Raw genomic sequence first — 19,824 nt, forward strand, 5'->3', positions numbered from 1 at the left:
ATGAACTCTGATTCAGCACATTGAGAAAGCGAAAGAGTTGAGTGAGTTTACCTGTTGGAGCTGCCGTCTGATGGTGGATGCTGCAGGTGTTCAGCTCCTCGCTCTTTATAGGCCGCTCACAAGGTGTGTCTGATCTTTCACCATCATCAAACCAGTCATCAGTCAAACAATGGATCTATGTAAAATTGCTTAAGGGGAATTATTGAAGTGATGGTGATTTTCCAGGAAGAAAAATTACATCACAAGGGAGACAGGTATGTTGTAGGTTATCTGTAGTAACAGTTTCACAAAAGAAGAAATACACATTGTGCAGAAAAACAAACACTGACATTGTTATATCACAATGTTAAAAAAAAAAGGCATATTCAAAGATTAATTTGACTTTTATTACTGCTGGGAGGTTAAATCCATTACAGAACAATGTTTTTATGTTTATAACATGCAGAAAATGACTTAAAGATATATTTCAGGATACAATAGAGTAATGATAAATAAAATGAAATGGGGGGGAGTTAAATTACAAGGCCTGCCACATTCATCATTCTTCTTTTACAGTAACATAAGCAGACAAAAAAGAAGAAGAAAGGTGTGAATTACAAATGTAAATGTCATTATTTTATGTTTTATATTTCTGTGTGTTACTGCTTGTTTTTGTGCTTTGCTGCAATGTACTGGGATGTGATTTGAATGTCTATTTTGAAATATTCAAATATCTTGAGAAACTTTAGAAAAATACAGAGAAACTTTGGTGAGATCCGAGAGGCTTTGGGCGATCCTAAGAAACTTTCATAGTTGGAGAGAAAGGAGATCTTACAAAACTTTTGCGATATTGCAAGCAAGTTCTGCTTCTCCTAGGAAACTTTTGCAAGACCCAAAGAGACGTTTGGGACGTCTTACAAAATGTTTGAAAGATCCTGAGAAACCTCTGAGAGATACAGGGAGAAACATCTTTTTTGAGATCCTTATAACTTATAAGAGCCTGAGAATATTTTTTGCAGGATCCTGAGAAACTTTTGTAAGATCCTTTAGAAGATTTGTGAGATCGCACATTTTTTTTTTTTAAATTCAGGTGAATTCTTACTTCAGTTCACAGGCACTGAGGAACATCAACAAATGGAGGAGAGCTCTGTGTAGACTGCAGACCAATATATGTCGTCCAGCTTAATGAATGGATCGTATTGATGAAAATCAGGTTGAATCCAATATTTGAAAGAGGTTCTGCTTTTAGAAAGCAATGTTTGCTGACAGGTTTATCTTTCTAAAGGTTTCTCTGGATCTCCGAAAGAGTCTCAGGACCTTACTAAAATTAGTCTGGCTCTAGCAAAGTTTCTCAGGATCTCGCAAAAGTTTTCTGTTATTGACATAACTTAGATTGTTTTCCCCTTCTTGTCTGGTGCTTTGTAGAAATCACATCTTCCTGATTCATTGCTAACTCTGGGAACCTCTAAATGAACAAGAGCTGCGTCTGATGAACTTGCTCACACACAGAGACAGAGGTTATAATTTACATGGTAACATTGGCAACTTCTAAAGAAACACACATTCTTGAGAATTTACCAAAATTATTACTATTAGAACTATTGGGTATTAAACCACAAGTTAATGAGTAGCTCCTTTTTAAATTTAACAGACAAGTCAATATTGGTTAATAGTTAGAGTAAAACTTCAAATAAAAGCTCATCCCAATTTAAGGCCCAGTACCAGCCAGGTGTAGCTGCATGTTTTGGCAAATTAAGACAGGTCTCCATTAGAGGCCCCGTGTCAGAGGCATTCAGTGTTGGAAAACTTTGTGAATCAAAAACAAGTAGAAAAAGCAGCAAGACACAAAAAATAAAGATGAACTACATCATGTGTCCAATAAAGACATATAATGCTCATGTGATTGCCATGAAGCAGATTTGCATGCTGCTTTAAAAAGCAACATAAAATCAGTGATTTATTTAAGTTGTTAATTGATATCTTCATTCTAGTGTACATTTACCATTTCATGGTCTTTCCCATCTTTGTTGTGCACAAGTTTTTGTTTGAAAATTATGACAGGCCCGTCTTGTATTGAAGCCTGTCAAGGCAGGGTCGCCTCATTGCCTGACTATATAGCCAGCTATTAAAGATCCCATATTATGCCCTTTTTGGGGTTTGTATATTTAATCTATGTACCTACTTTTGTACGTTCACAATAGCTAAAGTTTGAAAAAAGTGTCTGTTTTCATGTACTGTTCCTCCTTGCTCCCTCTACGCTCTGAGTCCGTCAGCTGCACGCTGTTGAGCCCACACTGTTAGACCCCATGTGGGCCAAGTCTGCTCTGATTGGTCTGCCGATCCGCTCTGTCGTTATTGGTCAGTTGCTCAGCACGCTTCTCGGAAATTTCAACATGAGCTGCAGGGCTTGCCACAACGAGCCAATGGGCTTAGATCAGTGATCTCACACTGACAATGACGCCGCACTGACAAATTTTTATCGAGGGGGGCTAGAACCGAGCGTTACATGCAGCTAATGCTACAGCTAACAGGAGGACGTAGGAGAAGCCGCGTTTCTGCGGACTTTGAATTTTTGCACATAGATGTGCCTAAACATGCACAGGACACTTGGAAAACACACTAAAGGGCATATAAAACCAGAAAAAGCATAATATGGGACCTTTAATACAAGTTTTCGGTAGTTTATTTGGAGTGAGAAATAATACAAACCAACCTCAATTAATGTACCCATCCATCCATCCATTCACACATCCATCCATTCATTCATCCATCAATCCATCCATCATCCAATAACACATCCGTCTATCCATCCGTCCATTTATCCAATAACACATCAATCCATCTATCCATCCTTCCATCCATCCATCTAATAATACATCCATCTATCAATCCATCTATCCAATAACACATCCATCCATTCATCCAATAACACATCTTTCCATTAATCTATCCCTCCATCCATCCATCCATCCATCAATCCATCAATCCATTAGCCCAATACAGCATATGAAAAGGGCTTACTTCCTCTCTGTATGTGCCCCCTGATGTAAATTGGTGCATTATAATGTGCCATGACTGAGCAATCCCATATTACTCCATTGTCATCTTATGTACTCTTTAGTAATCCTAAAACTAATGATCCTAGATTACTGATGTTTTTATTTCAACAGCAGTTGGATCTGTGCAACATCAACAAAACAAGAGGATTAAAAGTCAGCTCAGACGTGCAAACCTTGTTTGGAAACATGTTCTTTTGTCTCTTATATAACTGCGTCAAACACTCTTCAGATGACTGCATGTCACAGAAAGGTTCAGTTTCATTGATTTAGTGACTGTAAGACACTCATCGGTCATGTCGTTTTTGTTATTACATTAAGCACAAAGACTCGTGTGCGTGTGTTGAAATCAGAAGGTTGAGGATAAAGATAGAGTAGAAGCAGCGCGGTGACATCAGAGTGAGCTTGTGGCTTACATTTAAGCTCATATTTCATAATGTTTCAGAAGGTCTTTCTTACCCGTCTCTATCAGTTTGTATGAAACATCCACTCATGCCAACACCCAGACATTGAACTGGATTAATTATCGTCTGCACTAACCACTCTGCCTTTTGTGACTCTGCCGGGATACGCTTACATATACTCATACAAACACATTTATCAGGTGGTTTATTGAGTGATATAAAGTATTTTATAAAAAATATCCATCCTTGTGTGGCAACCCTTAGATAGATAAATGGGTGAGAGGGGGTCTTAGTGATCAGGGTGAGAGAAGTGAGAGGGGTCCTCTGTGATCAGGGTGAGAGAAGTGAGAGGGGTCCTCTGTGATCAGGGTGAAGGGGGTGAGAGGGGTCCTCTGTGATCAGGGTGAAGGGGGTGAGAGGGGTCCTCTGTGATCAGGGTGAAGGGGGTGAGAGGGGTCCTCTGTGATCAGGGTGAAGGGGGTGAGAGGGGTCCTCAGTGATCAGGGTGAGAGAAGTGAGAGGGGTCTTCTGTGATGAGGGTGAGAGAAGTGAGAGGGGTCCTCTGTGATCAGGGTGAAGGGGGTGAGATGGGTCCTCTGTGATCAGGGTGAAGGGGGTGAGATTGGTCCTCTGTGATCAGGGTGAAGGGGGTGAGAGGAGTCCTCAGTGATGAGGGTGAAGGGGGTGAGAGGGGTCCTCTGTGATCAGGGTGAAGGGGGTGAGATTGGTCCTCTGTGATCAGGGTGAAGGGGGTGAGAGGAGTCCTCAGTGATGAGGGTGAAGGGGGTGAGATGGGTCCTCTGTGATCAGGGTGAAGGGGGTGAGATTGGTCCTCTGTGATCAGGGTGAAGGGGGTGAGAGGAGTCCTCAGTGATGAGGGTGAAGAGGGTGAGAGGGGCCCCATACCCACAGGTCATGACCATAGGTGAGGGTTGGAACATAGATCAACTGGTTAATCAATAGATTTGCCTTCAGGCTCAGCTCTCTATTCACCACAACAGTCCGGCACAACGCCTGCATTCGATCTCACGGTCCATCCTACCCTCATGCATGAACAAGACCCCGAGATACTTAAACTCCTTCACTTGGGGCAAGGACTCACTCCCCACACGACGAACCATGGACCAAACCGTCAAACAAAAGCCCAATTGTCCAGTTATATGTAATGCCTTTAAGGGAAAATTGCAACACAATGCGAAAGAAGTTAAGTCTGCCCACTTTCTTTTTATATTTCTCATTTATTAAAAGCTCAAAAAGTCTAAAAGTTGCTCAAAATTGAAAGGCAATGGATGCTCTGCAAGTCTGCAAATACTTGGCAGTCACTTGCTTATCTGTCATCTTTATTGTAATTCTTTAAAGTATAAATCATGAAAGAGAGAGAAGAAATATCCTGTGTCTTCTACAAGGTTGGTTAAATTCAGTCCAAGTCAGACACAAATTGATGAAACAACATACTGGGTCATAATATTATTCATTCAACTCTGCTCAATTCAAAAACAAAAACACTTTTATTAAACATGTAGAAACACATTTATTTTCTTATTGGTGTATTAAATACACTAACCAATACCTCAGACAACCTACTATTTAATGATTTTCTAGGAGGGAAAAGTAGAGGATGGAGGCATATTGGATGACATACTGCATCTCTTGTAGGTTTTCACATTTCTGCACATGACCAGTGGTGTATTAAATAATCCCCAAAACCTTAACCAATACTTTTTAAAAATGGTTTTCTTTCATGAAAATAAGGTATGGAGGCGTATGTATGAGGTACTACATCTCTTGTCATTATAGGTTTTCACATTTGTGGGCAGGAACATGTCGCCATTTGGGTATTTTTTAACTGTGAGCTCCCTCTGCTGTCCATTAAGGGACTCTGCACCTCAGCGTTTTCAAACCCTCTCTACATGTTTTTTCAAGCCAAACCTGGAACATGATTACAAATGTATCTTTACACAGCACTCGCTGTGGGTGTAATGGATATAAGGTTGTGCACTAAGTTAAACTAATAATATGTTAAAACTAGTGTCTTTCTAAAATGTTATATATCCTGCTAAAAGGTTAGTTATAAATTAATGTTAATTCATGTTCCTAAGGTTAAGTTTAAAAGCATATTGGTAATTGATTGGTTTGGTCTTAAGCTTTTGTTATTGTTTTACACTTGTTTTACTTATTGTTATTGTTTTACTGTCTGAGCGTCATTCATTACACCATTGAATGAAAGCCAGCAACACCGTGTTTTTTTCTTTCTTCTTTATTTCTCCCCTTACAGGTATACTGGTTAAAAGTGAATAAAACCAAGTGTAAATGTGTTGTAAGTTTTCGGGAACAAGTTAGTGATATGTTTTCTGTATACAAAGTAATTTCAGTATGTTTATGAAGCGTGTTCAGTATGAATGTGTTTGCCGTGATGCGTGCATGCTAGCTTGAATCACACAGACAGAGCGCGATAGAGACACGTGTAGTGCGTCTACTGAGAGTGTGTTATTTAAGTTGTATCGGTCAGTTGAACAATTACAGTTACATGGTACAGTTTAAAGAAATATCACTCTGCAAGTGTGTATGTGTATAACTACTAAAGCAACTAAGAAAGAGTTAAATGTGTTAACATAAAACAAGCAGTGGATTATACAATATTGAGAAATGCTAGCCTGTTATATCACAGATGTAAAGGTATTAAACAGTGCATGTATGTTTGTCTAAGTATATAATTGTATACAATGAAAATGTGATGTGTTTTTTCTTATTATTCATTACATCATTGAATGAAAGCCAGCAACAACGTGATTGTTTCTTCTTTATTTCTCCCCTTACAGTACTCTGTACAGGGGTGTAACATGGGCAGCTCCCTGACTCTGACGTCTCTCTGTTAGAGCATGTCCATAGGAACCTGTTTGTGCATGTGTGTGTATTTCAGCCATGTGTGTGTATTTCAGCCATGTGTGTGTGTAGCATGTTCAACAACAGAGTATAAAACTGAATTTACCCTTGCGGTATTAATAAAGTATATCTTCTTCTTCTACTCTCACACAGTGAAAGCAGAACCAAGAGCTGATTCCCCAACTTTAAGGACTTTTCTTCCTGATTGCACCTGTGCAAACCGGAAGATTGATGTGTGCTCCCCCTAATGTCATGAAAAATAAATGATGGAAGCTGTGAGAGTAAGAGCATTTTTGACTGTGTATTCAAGCAGTGCATATGAGACGTCTACAATACACATAGATCTGACTTTTACTTCCATCTGTGGAAGCTTTTAAAGGTAACTTTGTTATCATTGTGCAGTCCAGGTTTAACACAAACAGTGTGAGCACTCATGTCATGCTTGATATTTAGACCGTCCAGTGTAAGCCCGTCATTTGTGAGCTTTGGTTTTGCGTCATAAACGATTCACAGTGTGAGTTAAAGTTCCACCTCAACATTTATACAATCATAGAGTGAATGCTCAGCTTAAGTCATGATAAGCAATGATTACAGCTCAGGCTTATGCCTTCAGTGTCCTGAATGAACGAACATGAAGCTGGATTTCATTCGTCTATATGTGTCAGATAAACTGAGGCTGGTGATAAAGTCGAGTCGGTCACCAACTCAAGCAGCCGTCCAAACCCGAAGGCAGGGAAGAGGGGTTCTGTGAACGTTGAGTGGAAGGTGTGGAGGTGGGTTGGTTTGACTGAGGAGATTATGGATGGGAGACAGTAGAAGGACACAGTGCCAGCAGGCCAGTCCAGATACACTGCTACCCCATTAGAACAAGAGACCTGGGGTTTAGTTATCTCTGTTGGTGTGTTATTGTGCCAGGCAGTGTAACCCCGAGGGGAGCAGACCAGACTCCAGGACTGATCGTTCCATCCAATGCAGCAGTCATCACCATCTCCTCTCCTGTTGATGCCACTGTAAGTCACTCCTATGTTTACCCTTCCATTGTACTTGACCTCCCAATAACAACGTCCAGTGAGGCCTTGATCGCACAGCAGCTGTTTCCAGGTGTCAAATCTGTCCGGATGATCAAGATACAGCTGCTTTTCTCTTACCAACATCACTCCTTTGTTGTTGTCAGAAAGCAACAGGTTCCTATCTGCTGTGATGGGGTCCAATGTAAGCTCAATGAAATCTGATGGAAGGAACAAGAAACAAAAACAAGTTGGCAACCCATTGATTCTGTTCTTCTACAGGTTTTTGGTAAATCCTATTTGAATTAAATGTTTATATTCGTAGGCATAATTAAGTATGGTGAAGTCATCTTCACTCAATAAATCAATTAATCAATCATTATGAAGAAAATGAAAAACTTTAAAAAAGGGCAGGTTTAGAAACTAATCATTGTTAAATTATTTAGAGGAACCTAACATAATCAAACGTTTGGTAACAGTGGCAATGAAAAACGTTCCTTTAAATGGTTAATGAACTTGAGATTGTATCGCGCTTTGCTAGTCTTCTGACTACTCAAATTGCTTTTTACACCGCAGGTCACACCTACACATTCACACACTGATGGTAAAGGCTGCTATGTAAAGTATCCATCAGAAGTAACTAATCTGATTAATACACATTCATATGTTGCCGACGATGCTACAGTTAAGTATCTTGCCCAAGGACACAACAGACATGTGGCTGTGGAGTTGGGGATCAAACCCCTGACCTTCCGCTTAAGAGACGGCTGACTCTACCAACTGAGCTACAGCCGCTTTTCTATTTTATAATGGGATCAGTGACGTAAGAAAGTATACTGTAAAGTATAACTTACACCTAAGGAGTGATGGCTTCAGCCGACCTTTTCCACAATGATCAATCCTGTGGAAGAGGAAGGAAATGATAAACGAAAATGAAGGACAATAAACAAACACTTTAACACTAGCCTCATATGTTGCCATAATGAAATGATGTGTAATTATGTTAAGTACACTACTTGAGAGTTTCCAGTTTCCACTGTCGGTTATCCATTGCAGCACGGAGCAGCTTCACTCCTGAGTCTCCCGGATGATTGTAGCTCAGGTCCAGCTCTTTCAGATAGGAGGGGTTTGAGTTAAGAGCTGAGGCCAGAAAAGTGCAGCCTTTCTCTGTGACCAGACAGCCTGAGAGGCTGCAAATACATAAACAAAGATTCTTTTTTTTTATTCAGCTCATTGCTTTCCTTTTTGATAAATGTTATAGTTAGGGCTGGTGCTGGTGTAGACCAGCTCCTAGTTATGCTGCTATAGACTTAGACTACCGGGGGAACTGGCACCTTGAGCTCTTATCTCTCTCTCTCTCTCTCTTTCTCTCTGTGCATATACAGTACATCATATTACTGCATGTATCTATCTGTAAATCTCAGTCACTAACCACCTACTTTCCTGGTAGCTCTTGAGCTCTCTTAGGCTCATCGAGATCGTTGGTTGACGGCCTGCCAGAACAAGATTTCTGGCAGGCCGATTTTAATAAGGCAGTTTATTCTTACCACTGTAACTTTTGCTGCGTTGCTAAAGTGCTCATGATGGATAGGCCGGATCTTTGTAACTTAGTAAGGTCTTTTACCTGCTTTTTGTAACATAATGAGTAAGGTCTTTTTACCTGCTCTTTTGTAATGTTAAAAGACAAAGAGTAAGGTATTTTACCTGCTTTTTGTAAAGTGTCTCGAGATAACACATGTTATGATTTGACGCTATACAAATAAAAATTGATTGATTGATTGAATTGATCATACATGTCATAAGTCATGTGGAGTATACAGGATGAAATGTAGACAGGGGGTGCGTTCGAATTGTCCCTCCTATCTCCTTTCACTATCCACTTTACCTTAACCCCGGAAGCATTTAAGTGGCGGCCATGATAAGAGCTGCCAATGCTTCCTTTATAGCCTCCTTTAGCATAGGATACACTGGACCATCCTTTACGAAAGGAGATGAGATATGCCGCCCCACAATTCCTTGCGGCCGCAACATTTAAAGCGAGTCGCGCATCTGACCGTTCACGGACATTAACGATGATCGTAAAGTGACACAGATCAAGGGATAAAAGATAAGAGACATTTTTATCCAGATGATGTTTTATTCAACGTATTTCATTCACTTAAGAATGCTTTGTGCAGTTGTACATTTGTATGCTTAAAATATTATGTGTAGGTTATATCTTACATAAATGTAACAATTAATTTCATACAATCATATTTATGTTGATGTTGATTTATGAGTGGACAGGAAGGTGATTGTTTCACTTTTGTCACTTGTAGCCTGGTAGCCTATATTTCTTTTATTTCAATCCCAACCTTGTGTTAATTAGGATTATTTCACCGGTAAGAAGACACAGGGGAAAGTTTTTTTAGATGCGTTTTTTGTAGTCCATTTTCGGAACATTGTAGTTTCAACACGGCAGACCCGCGTCATTAACCTCCGCCGGCCCGTCGCATTTAATGATGTCGCCTAGTGGAAAATGCGGTCGGATTGTCAGAGCAACGAGATCGCCTTTCCCTAAGTCCTTTATGAATTCTCCTAACATCTTTCCTTGACCTCATGATGTTTTCGCGGGGTTAAGGTGAAGTGGATAGTGAAAGGAGATAGGAGGGACAATTTGAACGCACCCAGACTTTTGGTCTTACAGGGGAATAGATCTATGATGTCCTCAGTCAAATGTTTGTTTGACATATCTATCAGCCCAGTTGTCTCCTTAATGAGACCTCAACTCAACTCAACACAACTTCAACCTTATCTGTCCCCAAAGGGCGATTGGTTTTGCGGCAAGGCAGAATAAGACACAAAAGCCAGCATGGCAGAATGCAAGTTGCCCTGAATATAGCAGCCTTTGAGAAACAACCGAATTCCTTGACTGAGGCTCTTAGCAGCTTCCATTAGAATAAAGTACCAACATGTGAGTCAACATAAAGTATACACAGGTCACTGTTAAATATACACCACTGGTAATAAAATAAAAATGTGCACATTCCAACACAGTCAAATACATTTATATAATTTTGACACAAAAAAATCCAAACTCCAAATAGGCTACTTGAGTGGGGAACAGTCCTGTCCTGGTTATTTCATATATTTCTTTGAGACACTTGCTGTAAATTGATATCATGGTTGTTTTAAAATGGTCAACAAGCTTTACTGACGTGTAATGTGAACGGTTATGATAATACTTTCATTTATTCTTTATCTTAAATAGAGAACTGACCTTAGAATCTCCAATCTACAGTGAGGACTCTTCAGTCCATCTGAGAGTAACTCTACTCCTTTATCATGCAGGTCATTGTTACTTAGGTCCAGCTTCCTCAGAGAAGAGTTCATGGAGGACAAAACTGGGGTCAATGCTGCACAGCTTCTACTCGAGAGGTTACAGCCACTCAGCCTGAAAAAAGAAAGAGAAAATGTTTGCGAGTGAAGTGTTTCCTTGTTCTCTGTAGTTATTTATGACATTTTATCTGCATACTTACATGGAGGTTTTGGATGCTTTAACCACTGGCAGCAGCCTCAGCAGTCCCTCCTCTGAGGCAGAGAATTTCCTCAGGTCAATCTCATCAAGATCTTTTTGTGACGACAGTAAGATAAAAATGAGCGCCGAGCACTGTGCAGGAGAGAGTTCGTTTTTAGACTGAGTTCCAGATCTCAGGTATTGTTGCATCTCCTCTACCAGAGAGAGTTCATTCAGCTCATTCAGACAGTGGAACAAATTGATGCTCTTCTCTGGAGAAGGATTGTCCTGGATCTTCTTCTTGATGTACACTGCAACAGTGTCCTGTGGTTTGCCTCTTGTCTTTTTCAGCAGGCCTCTTAGCAGTGTCTGATTGGTCTCCAGTGAAAGTCCCAAGAGGAAGCGGATAAACAGGTCCAGGTGTCCATTTGGACTCTGTAAAGCCTTGTCCACTGCTCTCTGGTAGAAATGTTTAAAGCTAGAACTATGCCCTAATGGCAGAGGCTGTATTGAGGCAAACTGCTTTTTTCTCAGAAGGTCAACGCCATGGTTGATGAACGTCAAAAAAACATAAAGTGCTGCCAGAAACTCTTGAATGCTCAGATGCACAAAGCTGAACACCTTATCCTGGCTTGGCCCATGATACTCTTCTTTGAGGATCTCTGTGAATAGTCCTGAGTAGACCGAGGCAGCATGTATGTCTACTCCACACTCTTTTAGGTCTGCTTCATAGAAGATAAAGTTTCCTTTTTCCAGCTGCTCGAAAGCCAGTTTCCCCAGAGTGAGAATGGTCTTCATGGACTTTGTGTTCCAGACTGAATCTGTTGATGCATCGCTGTGATACTTGACATTACCCTGTTTGGTCTGAACCACCAGGAAGTGGATGTACATCTCAGTCAGGGTCTTAGGAAGTTCTCCCCTCTCTCTGGTTTTCAAAAGGTCATCTAAAACCGCAGCATTGATCCAGCAGAAGACCGGGATGTAGCACATATTGTGGAGGTTTTTGGATGTCTTGATGTGGGAGATGACTCTGCTGGCCTGCGCTTCATCTCTGAATTTCTTCCTGAAGTACTCTTCCTTCTGAGGGTCACTGAACCCTTTCACCTCTGTCACCATGTCAATGCATTCAGGCGGGATCTGATTTGCTGCTGCTGGCCGAGTTGTTATCCAGATGTTGGCAGAGGGGAGTAGCTTACCTGTGATGAGATTTGTCAGCAGCACTTCAATTGAAGTTGGCTGTGTGACATCAGTTAGGATCTCATTATTGTGGAAGTCCAGAGGAAGCTGACACTCATCCAAACCGTCAAAGATAAACACAACATTGAGCTCACTGAATCTGCAGATTCCTGCTTCTTTGGTTTCGGTGAAGACGTGATGAAGAAGTTCCACCAAGCTGAACTTCTTCTTTTTCAGCAAATTGAGCTCTCGGAAAGTAAATGGAAATATAAACTGAATATTTCTGTTGGCTTTGTCTTCAGCCCAGTCCAGGATGTACTTCTGCGTCAGGACTGTTTTCCCAATGCCAGCCACTCCCTTAGTGACCACAGTTCTGACTGGTGCAGCTCTCTCAGGCAAAGGCCCAAATATATCCTTGCATCTTATGGTTTTCTCTGAACTTGCTGGTTTTTGTGAAACTGCTTCTACCTGCCTGACCTCATGTTGATCATTGATCTCTTTGTTTTCTCCCGTTGTGATGTACAGCTCCGTGTAGATCTGATTTAGGAGGGTCGGGTTTCCTGCTTTTGCTATTCCCTCAAACAAATACTGAAAGTTCCTCTTTAGTCTTGACTTCAGCTTACGTTGACAAATCACAGCAAGAGTTTCTGAGGAAAGAACAAATATCATCAGCTAATGGATCCTCAGATAAATGTGAATGTGAATAACATAACCAGCGTGATATGTCAGCGTCAATCTCAAGTGTATTTTGGCTTCACTTTGTACAACAGAAGGAGATGGAGACACTTTGTCCATATTGATATACAGTCATAGATAACCCCAATATCCAACGTTGTGCTAAATTAACTTACTGCACTGCAGAGAGTCAGCCAGGGTCTCTTGCTTTATTCTCCTCAGGAAACTCAGAGTGAGCTTCAGAAATGCTTCTTTGTTGCTTCTCTGATCTTCTTCACCACCAACCATGTCGTCATCTTCATCCTCTCTTAGCTTCCCTAAGCATTCTGCATCCAGAACGTTCCTGAACTCTCTGAGCTCATTCTTCACAAAAGTCACAATATTCTCCTCAAGAAGCTAGATGAGGAAAAACACATGTTGATACAATGATGAGAGCAAAGAGCATGATATCCACCCAACTCTGCTGAAAGCTGACTCTGTAAAAACTGAAATATGAAGACTCTTTTGTTCTGGGTGTCATTGTGCCAGGTATTTTCTCACAACCAACTGCTCCTATGAATTAAACATCCATAAGGCAATACTTAACCTGCTTCCCAGACAAACTTTTCTGAAAGATGTTGCTGGCAAAAACTGGCAAAATGCAGAGAAAGATAACCTCTGCACACTAGAAACTGAGAAATGTCACTGTGTTAATAAATGATATGCCCATTTAGAAAACTTTTACAAAAATGTCAAATAGCATTCACATCCCAGAAGCTGAGTTCTTGGTGCTGGACAAAAAAACATCCAAAAACAGACATGTAACGATTCGGCTCCTAGCCCTTCATCAGACATGAAGTGACTAGACACACCTCCAGATATAAATATCCCTGAGGTCACCTGATAGGCCGTGTCTATTCACATGTGGTGATTATTCCCATTAAGAGGGAATTGGAGCAGCTTCTGGTGTGTGAATCTCTGTTTTTGAATGTTTTTTTGTCCAGCACCAAGAACTCAGCTTCTGGGATGTGAATGCTATTTGATATTTTTGTAAAAGTTTTCTAAATGGGCATATCATTTATTAACAAAGTGACATTTCTCAGTTTCAACATCTGATATGTTGTCTTTGTGCTATTTCTGATGAACTGTGGGCTTTCAATTTCTAGAAAATCATCACTGTTTTTATTCTCATTTTACACAAAGTCCCATCTTTTTTGGAATAGGGGTCTGTAATTGCATTCATGTTGGAAGCGTTCTTTGAAGTAAGAGAAGTTTCAGGTACACTAAACACGTCTCCCTGAGCGAGTCAACACAGGATGTTGTTTATCAGGACAAAGTGTTATCATTCCTGTGGCGCTCTATACCCTGATCAGAAGGTGTCATCATATAGGTCAGAATGTGTGGAGCTTTTCAAGAGGGCAGACCTGAGAGACACTTAAAATGTATTTAAAGATCCAGTTAGGAGTTTTTAGCTGGTTATGAATTACATTGAAATGAACAGTAATGCCTCTTTATGACCTACAAAAGTAAACAAAACCATCAGCGAATAGTTGACTATTTCTACATGACACTTTTTAATGTCTCAAACTGCTTGCACAGGGCAGTTGTCAGACAAAACAATTACAGCAAGCTAAAGGAACCGCTATTTTTTTTACATTTTACAAAGAAAATGTTCCCAGTGAGTGTGACGTCTGACTGTTAAAAGACAGCAGGATTAGACGTCCACAGGGGGGCACCAAAATCGACAGGTACCTTATATTATATAACTTTTCACATAGTAGAAGTCAATCTCACTGCACATAAGTCATGATGTAAAATGTAGTACATACTGTGAAAATGGAGTCCAGGTTTGTCAGATGTTTCAGGGAAGGACGCTCACTGATGACCTCAGCTCTCCTCCTGTGAGGTCTGGAGACCCAGAATACACAAGATAGTTTCACCCTTCACACATGTTCTCAGTGACAATGATGCCTGTACTATGATGGAGAGCTGGAGTTACGTACTCAAGCAACCATTCAAAAAATCACACAGGAGGAACTGCTCAAAGAGAAATGGTTAATTACATTTCAGGGATGTTCTTATGTGATTATTTCCATCCAAATCACTCAACTTCAAGATTTGACCTTGTCTGACCTCCATCACATATCATATCCCTATACATACAGCTCTAACAGAAAATGTTCTTTAAGGGAAATCTGTGTCTTCACCGTAGTTTATCCACCCTGAATGTTATTTATAAGTAGTGAAACAGATGGTGTAGTCCGCTGTGATATTAAAGACGTGATGTCCTGAGGGAGAAAAGGTTTGTTCAGCATTTTGAGGTATAATAATAATATACGGCATATTTGTTTAGTTCCAGGACTGCTCAGTTGTGCAGTGGTTACACTGTTACATTTCATCAGATCCATCCTATATCTTTACAAACACCGCGAGTTAGATGAGAACTAAAACATCTCAGCTCACCACAACATTGATGAGAAAAATTCCACTGAACATTCTCTTCTTTGAAGTGCGGGAGGAAATGATTGCTGCGGTTAGGATTACAAGAAGAATGTTGAACGTAAACTACCTGCTAGTAACTGAAAGAGGAAGGAAGGAACCTGCAATTCAGGTTTTACCTGCTATGGAGCAATGTAAGGTAAGTAAAAACATCTTTAAATGTTATAATTAACTTTTATTATCAAAAATAAAAGACGTCAGTGGAATAATTAATCAATAAAATTACATCTGTGATTGGCAGCATCATGATGATGTCATCATTCATTACTGTAATAGAGGGATTCTAGGTGGAGCTCATTTTGAACTTTTTAAGAATATAAAACTACAACTAGTAAACATTTTGATGTGGATTAATCTGCTGGTCATTTAGTAACGTAATCTGCTGATTCTCTGGGTTTATAAAAAGTCTCAAAAGAGTTCAAGAATAAGACCACAAATACTGATAGCCTGTTTGAAAAACTGTTCTGAAACAATGAGAAAATGAATGAATGGAGAATCTATGAAACATGAAACATGACTAATGTGCATTCAGACTAATGTGCATTCAGCTTTTTTTTGGTCAGACGTAATGGAGAGAACTTTAAACACTAGATGAAGCTGCAATTCATGTAATTGACATTAATTGGTACTTCATGTCATGTTGTTTTTGTGCACGCTATCATTTTTGTTTGAGGCTATAACCTGTTCTGTTCTATAATAAGATGATTGGTCATGTGACTGTGAGTATTTAACTCATACCTGTCATTACTGTTTGTTGGGCGAACCTGATGAAGCTACAGACGAAACACGTTCGCTCACATTAAAGGGTCAGTTTTTGCATCATGATACAATACGTTTCACATTTGCACTGTGAGAACTTCATGCTCTATACTCTATGCTTATTCTGAATGTTTCACTTGGATGGTTGACTTCCACCGTGCAGAACGATTTATCTGCATATATGAAGTTTGAAAGTCCCAAAAGCCGTTCATTAAAACACGATGAGAAACCTCAAAAACCTCCAGTGAAGATACAGGTTATTGCAGGTGAGTAGATTCAGTTACAACATCACTGTGACTTAAATTCTCACCTTGGCTTGAACCTCGTCCAATCAGCTCTGAACTCTATGGGTACACTCTTAGACCGCTTGCTCCTCATGGACACGAGGCTGGTTCCAGGTGGGTCTGGTCTCTCCTGGTTCACTTGGCTTCAAGACAAAATCAACATTTACCTTTCAAAGTAAAAGAGCCAACAGAATGAATGATTTTTAAAAATGAATAATGACACCAAAAATATTCTTGATGCATTTCCGGGTTAATGCAAAGTATACTTCAGTCAAAACCACAGACTGTAAATATTGATGTTTGACGCCTGAGTGACGTCCCCCATCTGTTCCTGCAGGGGGCTCCGGAGGCTCATCGGCAGCAGCCGCCATGCTGGAAATGCTGTCTCAGACTAACTTTCAGTCAACCTAACCACAGGCTGAGACCTGGAGCTGGGGTGGGTTTTAGGCCTCTTGACAAACTGTTACATCGCGCCCACCTGTCAATCTCGGCTACACGCCTAACTATGGATAACACGTATCGTTCATAAAATTAAAACGGAGCCGTTTTAAAAAATAATCAAATACCATGGCGAGCATTAACACTTAGTATTTTAAAATACTTACATTTGTTGCCCATCCTTGAAATACATCGGCTCAAACATGGACGAGTCGCTCTTCATGGACACACAGGTGGGTCCAGGTGAGTCCGGTCTCTTCTGTGCCTCAGCAGGGCTACAACCAAATATAATAGAAGGTATATAAAAAGACCCAGAATGACTAAACAAAAGAAAATCAAACAACACACCACATCATGACAGGTTAGGCTGATCTTAAGAGCAAACCACAAAAAAATCACACTACACTGTAAAAAGTAATTTGACAGAAATTTGAAGAATGTATTTCTTGAGTTTTTTTCTGCCAAAAGATTAAACACACAAAAAGTTTATCACTCAATTCAGAAAAAATTGCATTAAAACTGGCTTGTAATCTTTAAATTAAAAAAATGGTACATTATATTTTTTGATGTGATTATTTAAAAAACTGAATTCTACTGAGCCCTTGAAGTCCCAAACAGTTGTGCGCTGAAATAAATATCTTGTGCGCACAACATTTTATTTTTTCTGGGTGGGACTTCAGGGGCTCTCTAGATTTCTCCTCTTTGTAACAACATTTAAAACCATATTCTTTCTGCTATTTTTTAAATAAAGCAGTTTCGTAATTTTTAAGCAAAACTCAATTTAACGCCATCAGTGTTAAAAATGTAATCACAGCGCGCCAGTAGTGGTTAGTGAGTGTTCCCAATGTATGGAGGCTATAGTCTGTCAAGTGGCCTGGGTTCAAATCCGACCGGCGGCTCCTTTCCCGCATGTCATTCCCCTCTCTCTCTCCCTCTCTCTCTCTCTGTCCTAATTTCTGACTGTCCTATCTCTAAAAAAAAAGCTAAAAATAAACCTTTAAAAATAAATGTAATCAAAAATTTGGACTCTTTTTTTTTTCATTTTAACAACACATGAATGAAATAAGAAACACAACAATCAATAAAAACTACTTCAGATATCAGAGTCTTCATTTTCCCAAAGGATGTTATAAAGGATTGTTATACAGGATCAAATTCCTCAGACTGTCAGTTCAGACTGCCTTTCTTCACATTGAACTTTGTGTGTAATCAGCCATTTATTTATTAGTAATCTGAATTATTGAAGAGAACCTGATTCCGCTCATTCTTTTGACGCTTCAACCTTTTTTTTTTTCTAGTAAAAAATGTAGGATGTCCCTCATTGAATGCTGACATATTCTTGTCAAGTAGTCCATCCTTGATATGAATTACAAATACAAAACAGGATAAAATGAGCTGATATTGTTTTCAAAAATCTTTTATAGTAAATGGACTTGAGCTTGTATAGTTCTTTTCTAGTCTTCCGACTACTCAAAGCACTTTTACACCGCAGGTCACACCTACATTCACACACTGATGGTAGAGGCTGCTGTGTAAAGTGACCATCAGAAGTAACTAATCCCATTTATACACATTCATACACATGTATACGCTGCAGACGAAGCAACAGGACCAACTTAGGGTTAAGTGTCAGATCAACTTCATGTCTAAATTATTTTTTTTCATCCAGAGCAGGAATTCTTTCTAGTATAATCTATAATTATCTTAAAATAACATGGCGAGCATTAACACTTAGTATTTTAAAATACTTACATTTGTTGCCCATCCTTGAAATACATCGGCTCAAACATGGACGAGTCGCTCTTCATGGACACACAGGTGGGTCCAGGTGGGTCCGGTCTCCACTGCCTCATGAGGCTTCAACACAACATACACAGAAGTTAAGGTTACAGTTGAGCTTTGAGATGATGAACAGTCCTGAACAGTCCGAGAAGTTTAAATCTCACCTCTCAACTTTGGTCTGCTTATCATGATGAGTGGTACAGACCCCATCGTGGGTCTCCTCAGACACATTCATGGTGGAGAGTGCATCTTGACACAAACAAAAAGCATTGATTAATTTTTAAAATACATTTCAACCGAAGTCGTAGCAGTATGTTTACTGGTGTCAACAGTTCAACTTTCTGTTTGATTATAGGTGAGGATACTTACCTCCACAAATCCAGATCAAGAGAGAAAACAGAAAAGACTCCTCAGTCTTCGTCTGTTCGTGTCAGAGTGACTTTGTCTTTTTTTAAATCATTATTGTTTAGTTCCAGACTACCGGTCTAACAAGGCTGACCTGTTCCACAAATCACCTGGAGCAGTTCCAGGTTTGTGTGTTTACACAATGTATCATAATTAATCTTTTCACCTGACAACATTCAGCGTGCATGACAGCATGCTTTGAGATTCATCACTAACTTTAAAGGGGACATATTATGAAAAATCCACTTTCACAGTGTTTTTTGAACATATATTTGGGTGACCTGAGTGTCTACAGACTCACAAAATGTGAAATAAATCCATCCAGTCCTTTGTTTGTGGTCTGCATAAGTCTTACAACACAGAGAAAAATGCTCCGTTTCACATTTGCTCTCTTGTCACAGTGGGATTCCAGTAAAAAAAATAAAAATACCCTGATATCTCCACCCATTGACTCCACCTCCAGCCTAGAACAAAACTTTTGCGCAGGTCTGCCATTTTTATTCTTCCTTGGGAAGGAGTGATGTCTACTAGGAAAACTCTGGGGGGGGGGGGGGGGGGGGGGGGTGCTCATTGGGTTTAAAGAGACACACACCAAAACGGAGCGTTCTGAGAGAGTTGGTTTATACAGGGTCGCTGGCTCAAGTCTAGATGCAGACCAAATCTGGGAAATTGGTCTGGTAGGTGGAGAGATGCCAGTTCACCCTCTGAGCACTGCCAAGGCCCTCTATACCAGCCAAGCAGCTCTTGCTGTGAGCAGCCCAATCACTCTGACATATCTCCATTAGTGCATGTCCTTTGGATCCTGTTTGTGCATGTGTGTGTAGCATGTCAACATGTCAACAACAGAATGTAAAATTTAATTTCCCCTTGTGGGATTAATAAAGTTGCATCTTCTTGAAGTGATATCTAAGAAGTGATCCAACATTGATTTTATTCTTGTTTAATTAGTCACTCTAGGTACCTTTATTCTGCACCATCTAGCCTATTGGTTCTCTACTGGTG

The 19,824-nt window shown here is 40.0% G+C and overlaps 1 protein-coding gene across 1 annotated transcript; it reads right to left on the reverse strand.

The window, feature by feature from the left end:
• Positions 1-6,306: 6,306 nt before the first annotated feature.
• On the reverse strand, positions 6,307-18,673 carry LOC132987859 (NLR family CARD domain-containing protein 3-like). The gene is made up of 11 exons (XM_061054860.1): positions 18,582-18,673; positions 18,388-18,492; positions 16,803-16,910; positions 16,224-16,340; positions 14,485-14,563; positions 12,853-13,072; positions 10,848-12,648; positions 10,589-10,762; positions 8,346-8,519; positions 8,184-8,230; positions 6,307-7,550 (listed from the first exon to the last, which is right to left on the reverse strand). The coding sequence occupies exons 1-11, from the start codon at positions 18,650-18,652 to the stop codon at positions 6,967-6,969; spliced, it is 3,480 nt and encodes a 1,159-aa protein (XP_060910843.1). The 5' UTR covers positions 18,653-18,673; the 3' UTR covers positions 6,307-6,966.
• Positions 18,674-19,824: the final 1,151 nt, after the last annotated feature.

The sequence above is a fragment of the Labrus mixtus genome, chromosome 1 (genome assembly GCF_963584025.1).
Source record: "Labrus mixtus chromosome 1, fLabMix1.1, whole genome shotgun sequence".
Taxonomy (NCBI): domain Eukaryota; kingdom Metazoa; phylum Chordata; class Actinopteri; order Labriformes; family Labridae; genus Labrus; species Labrus mixtus.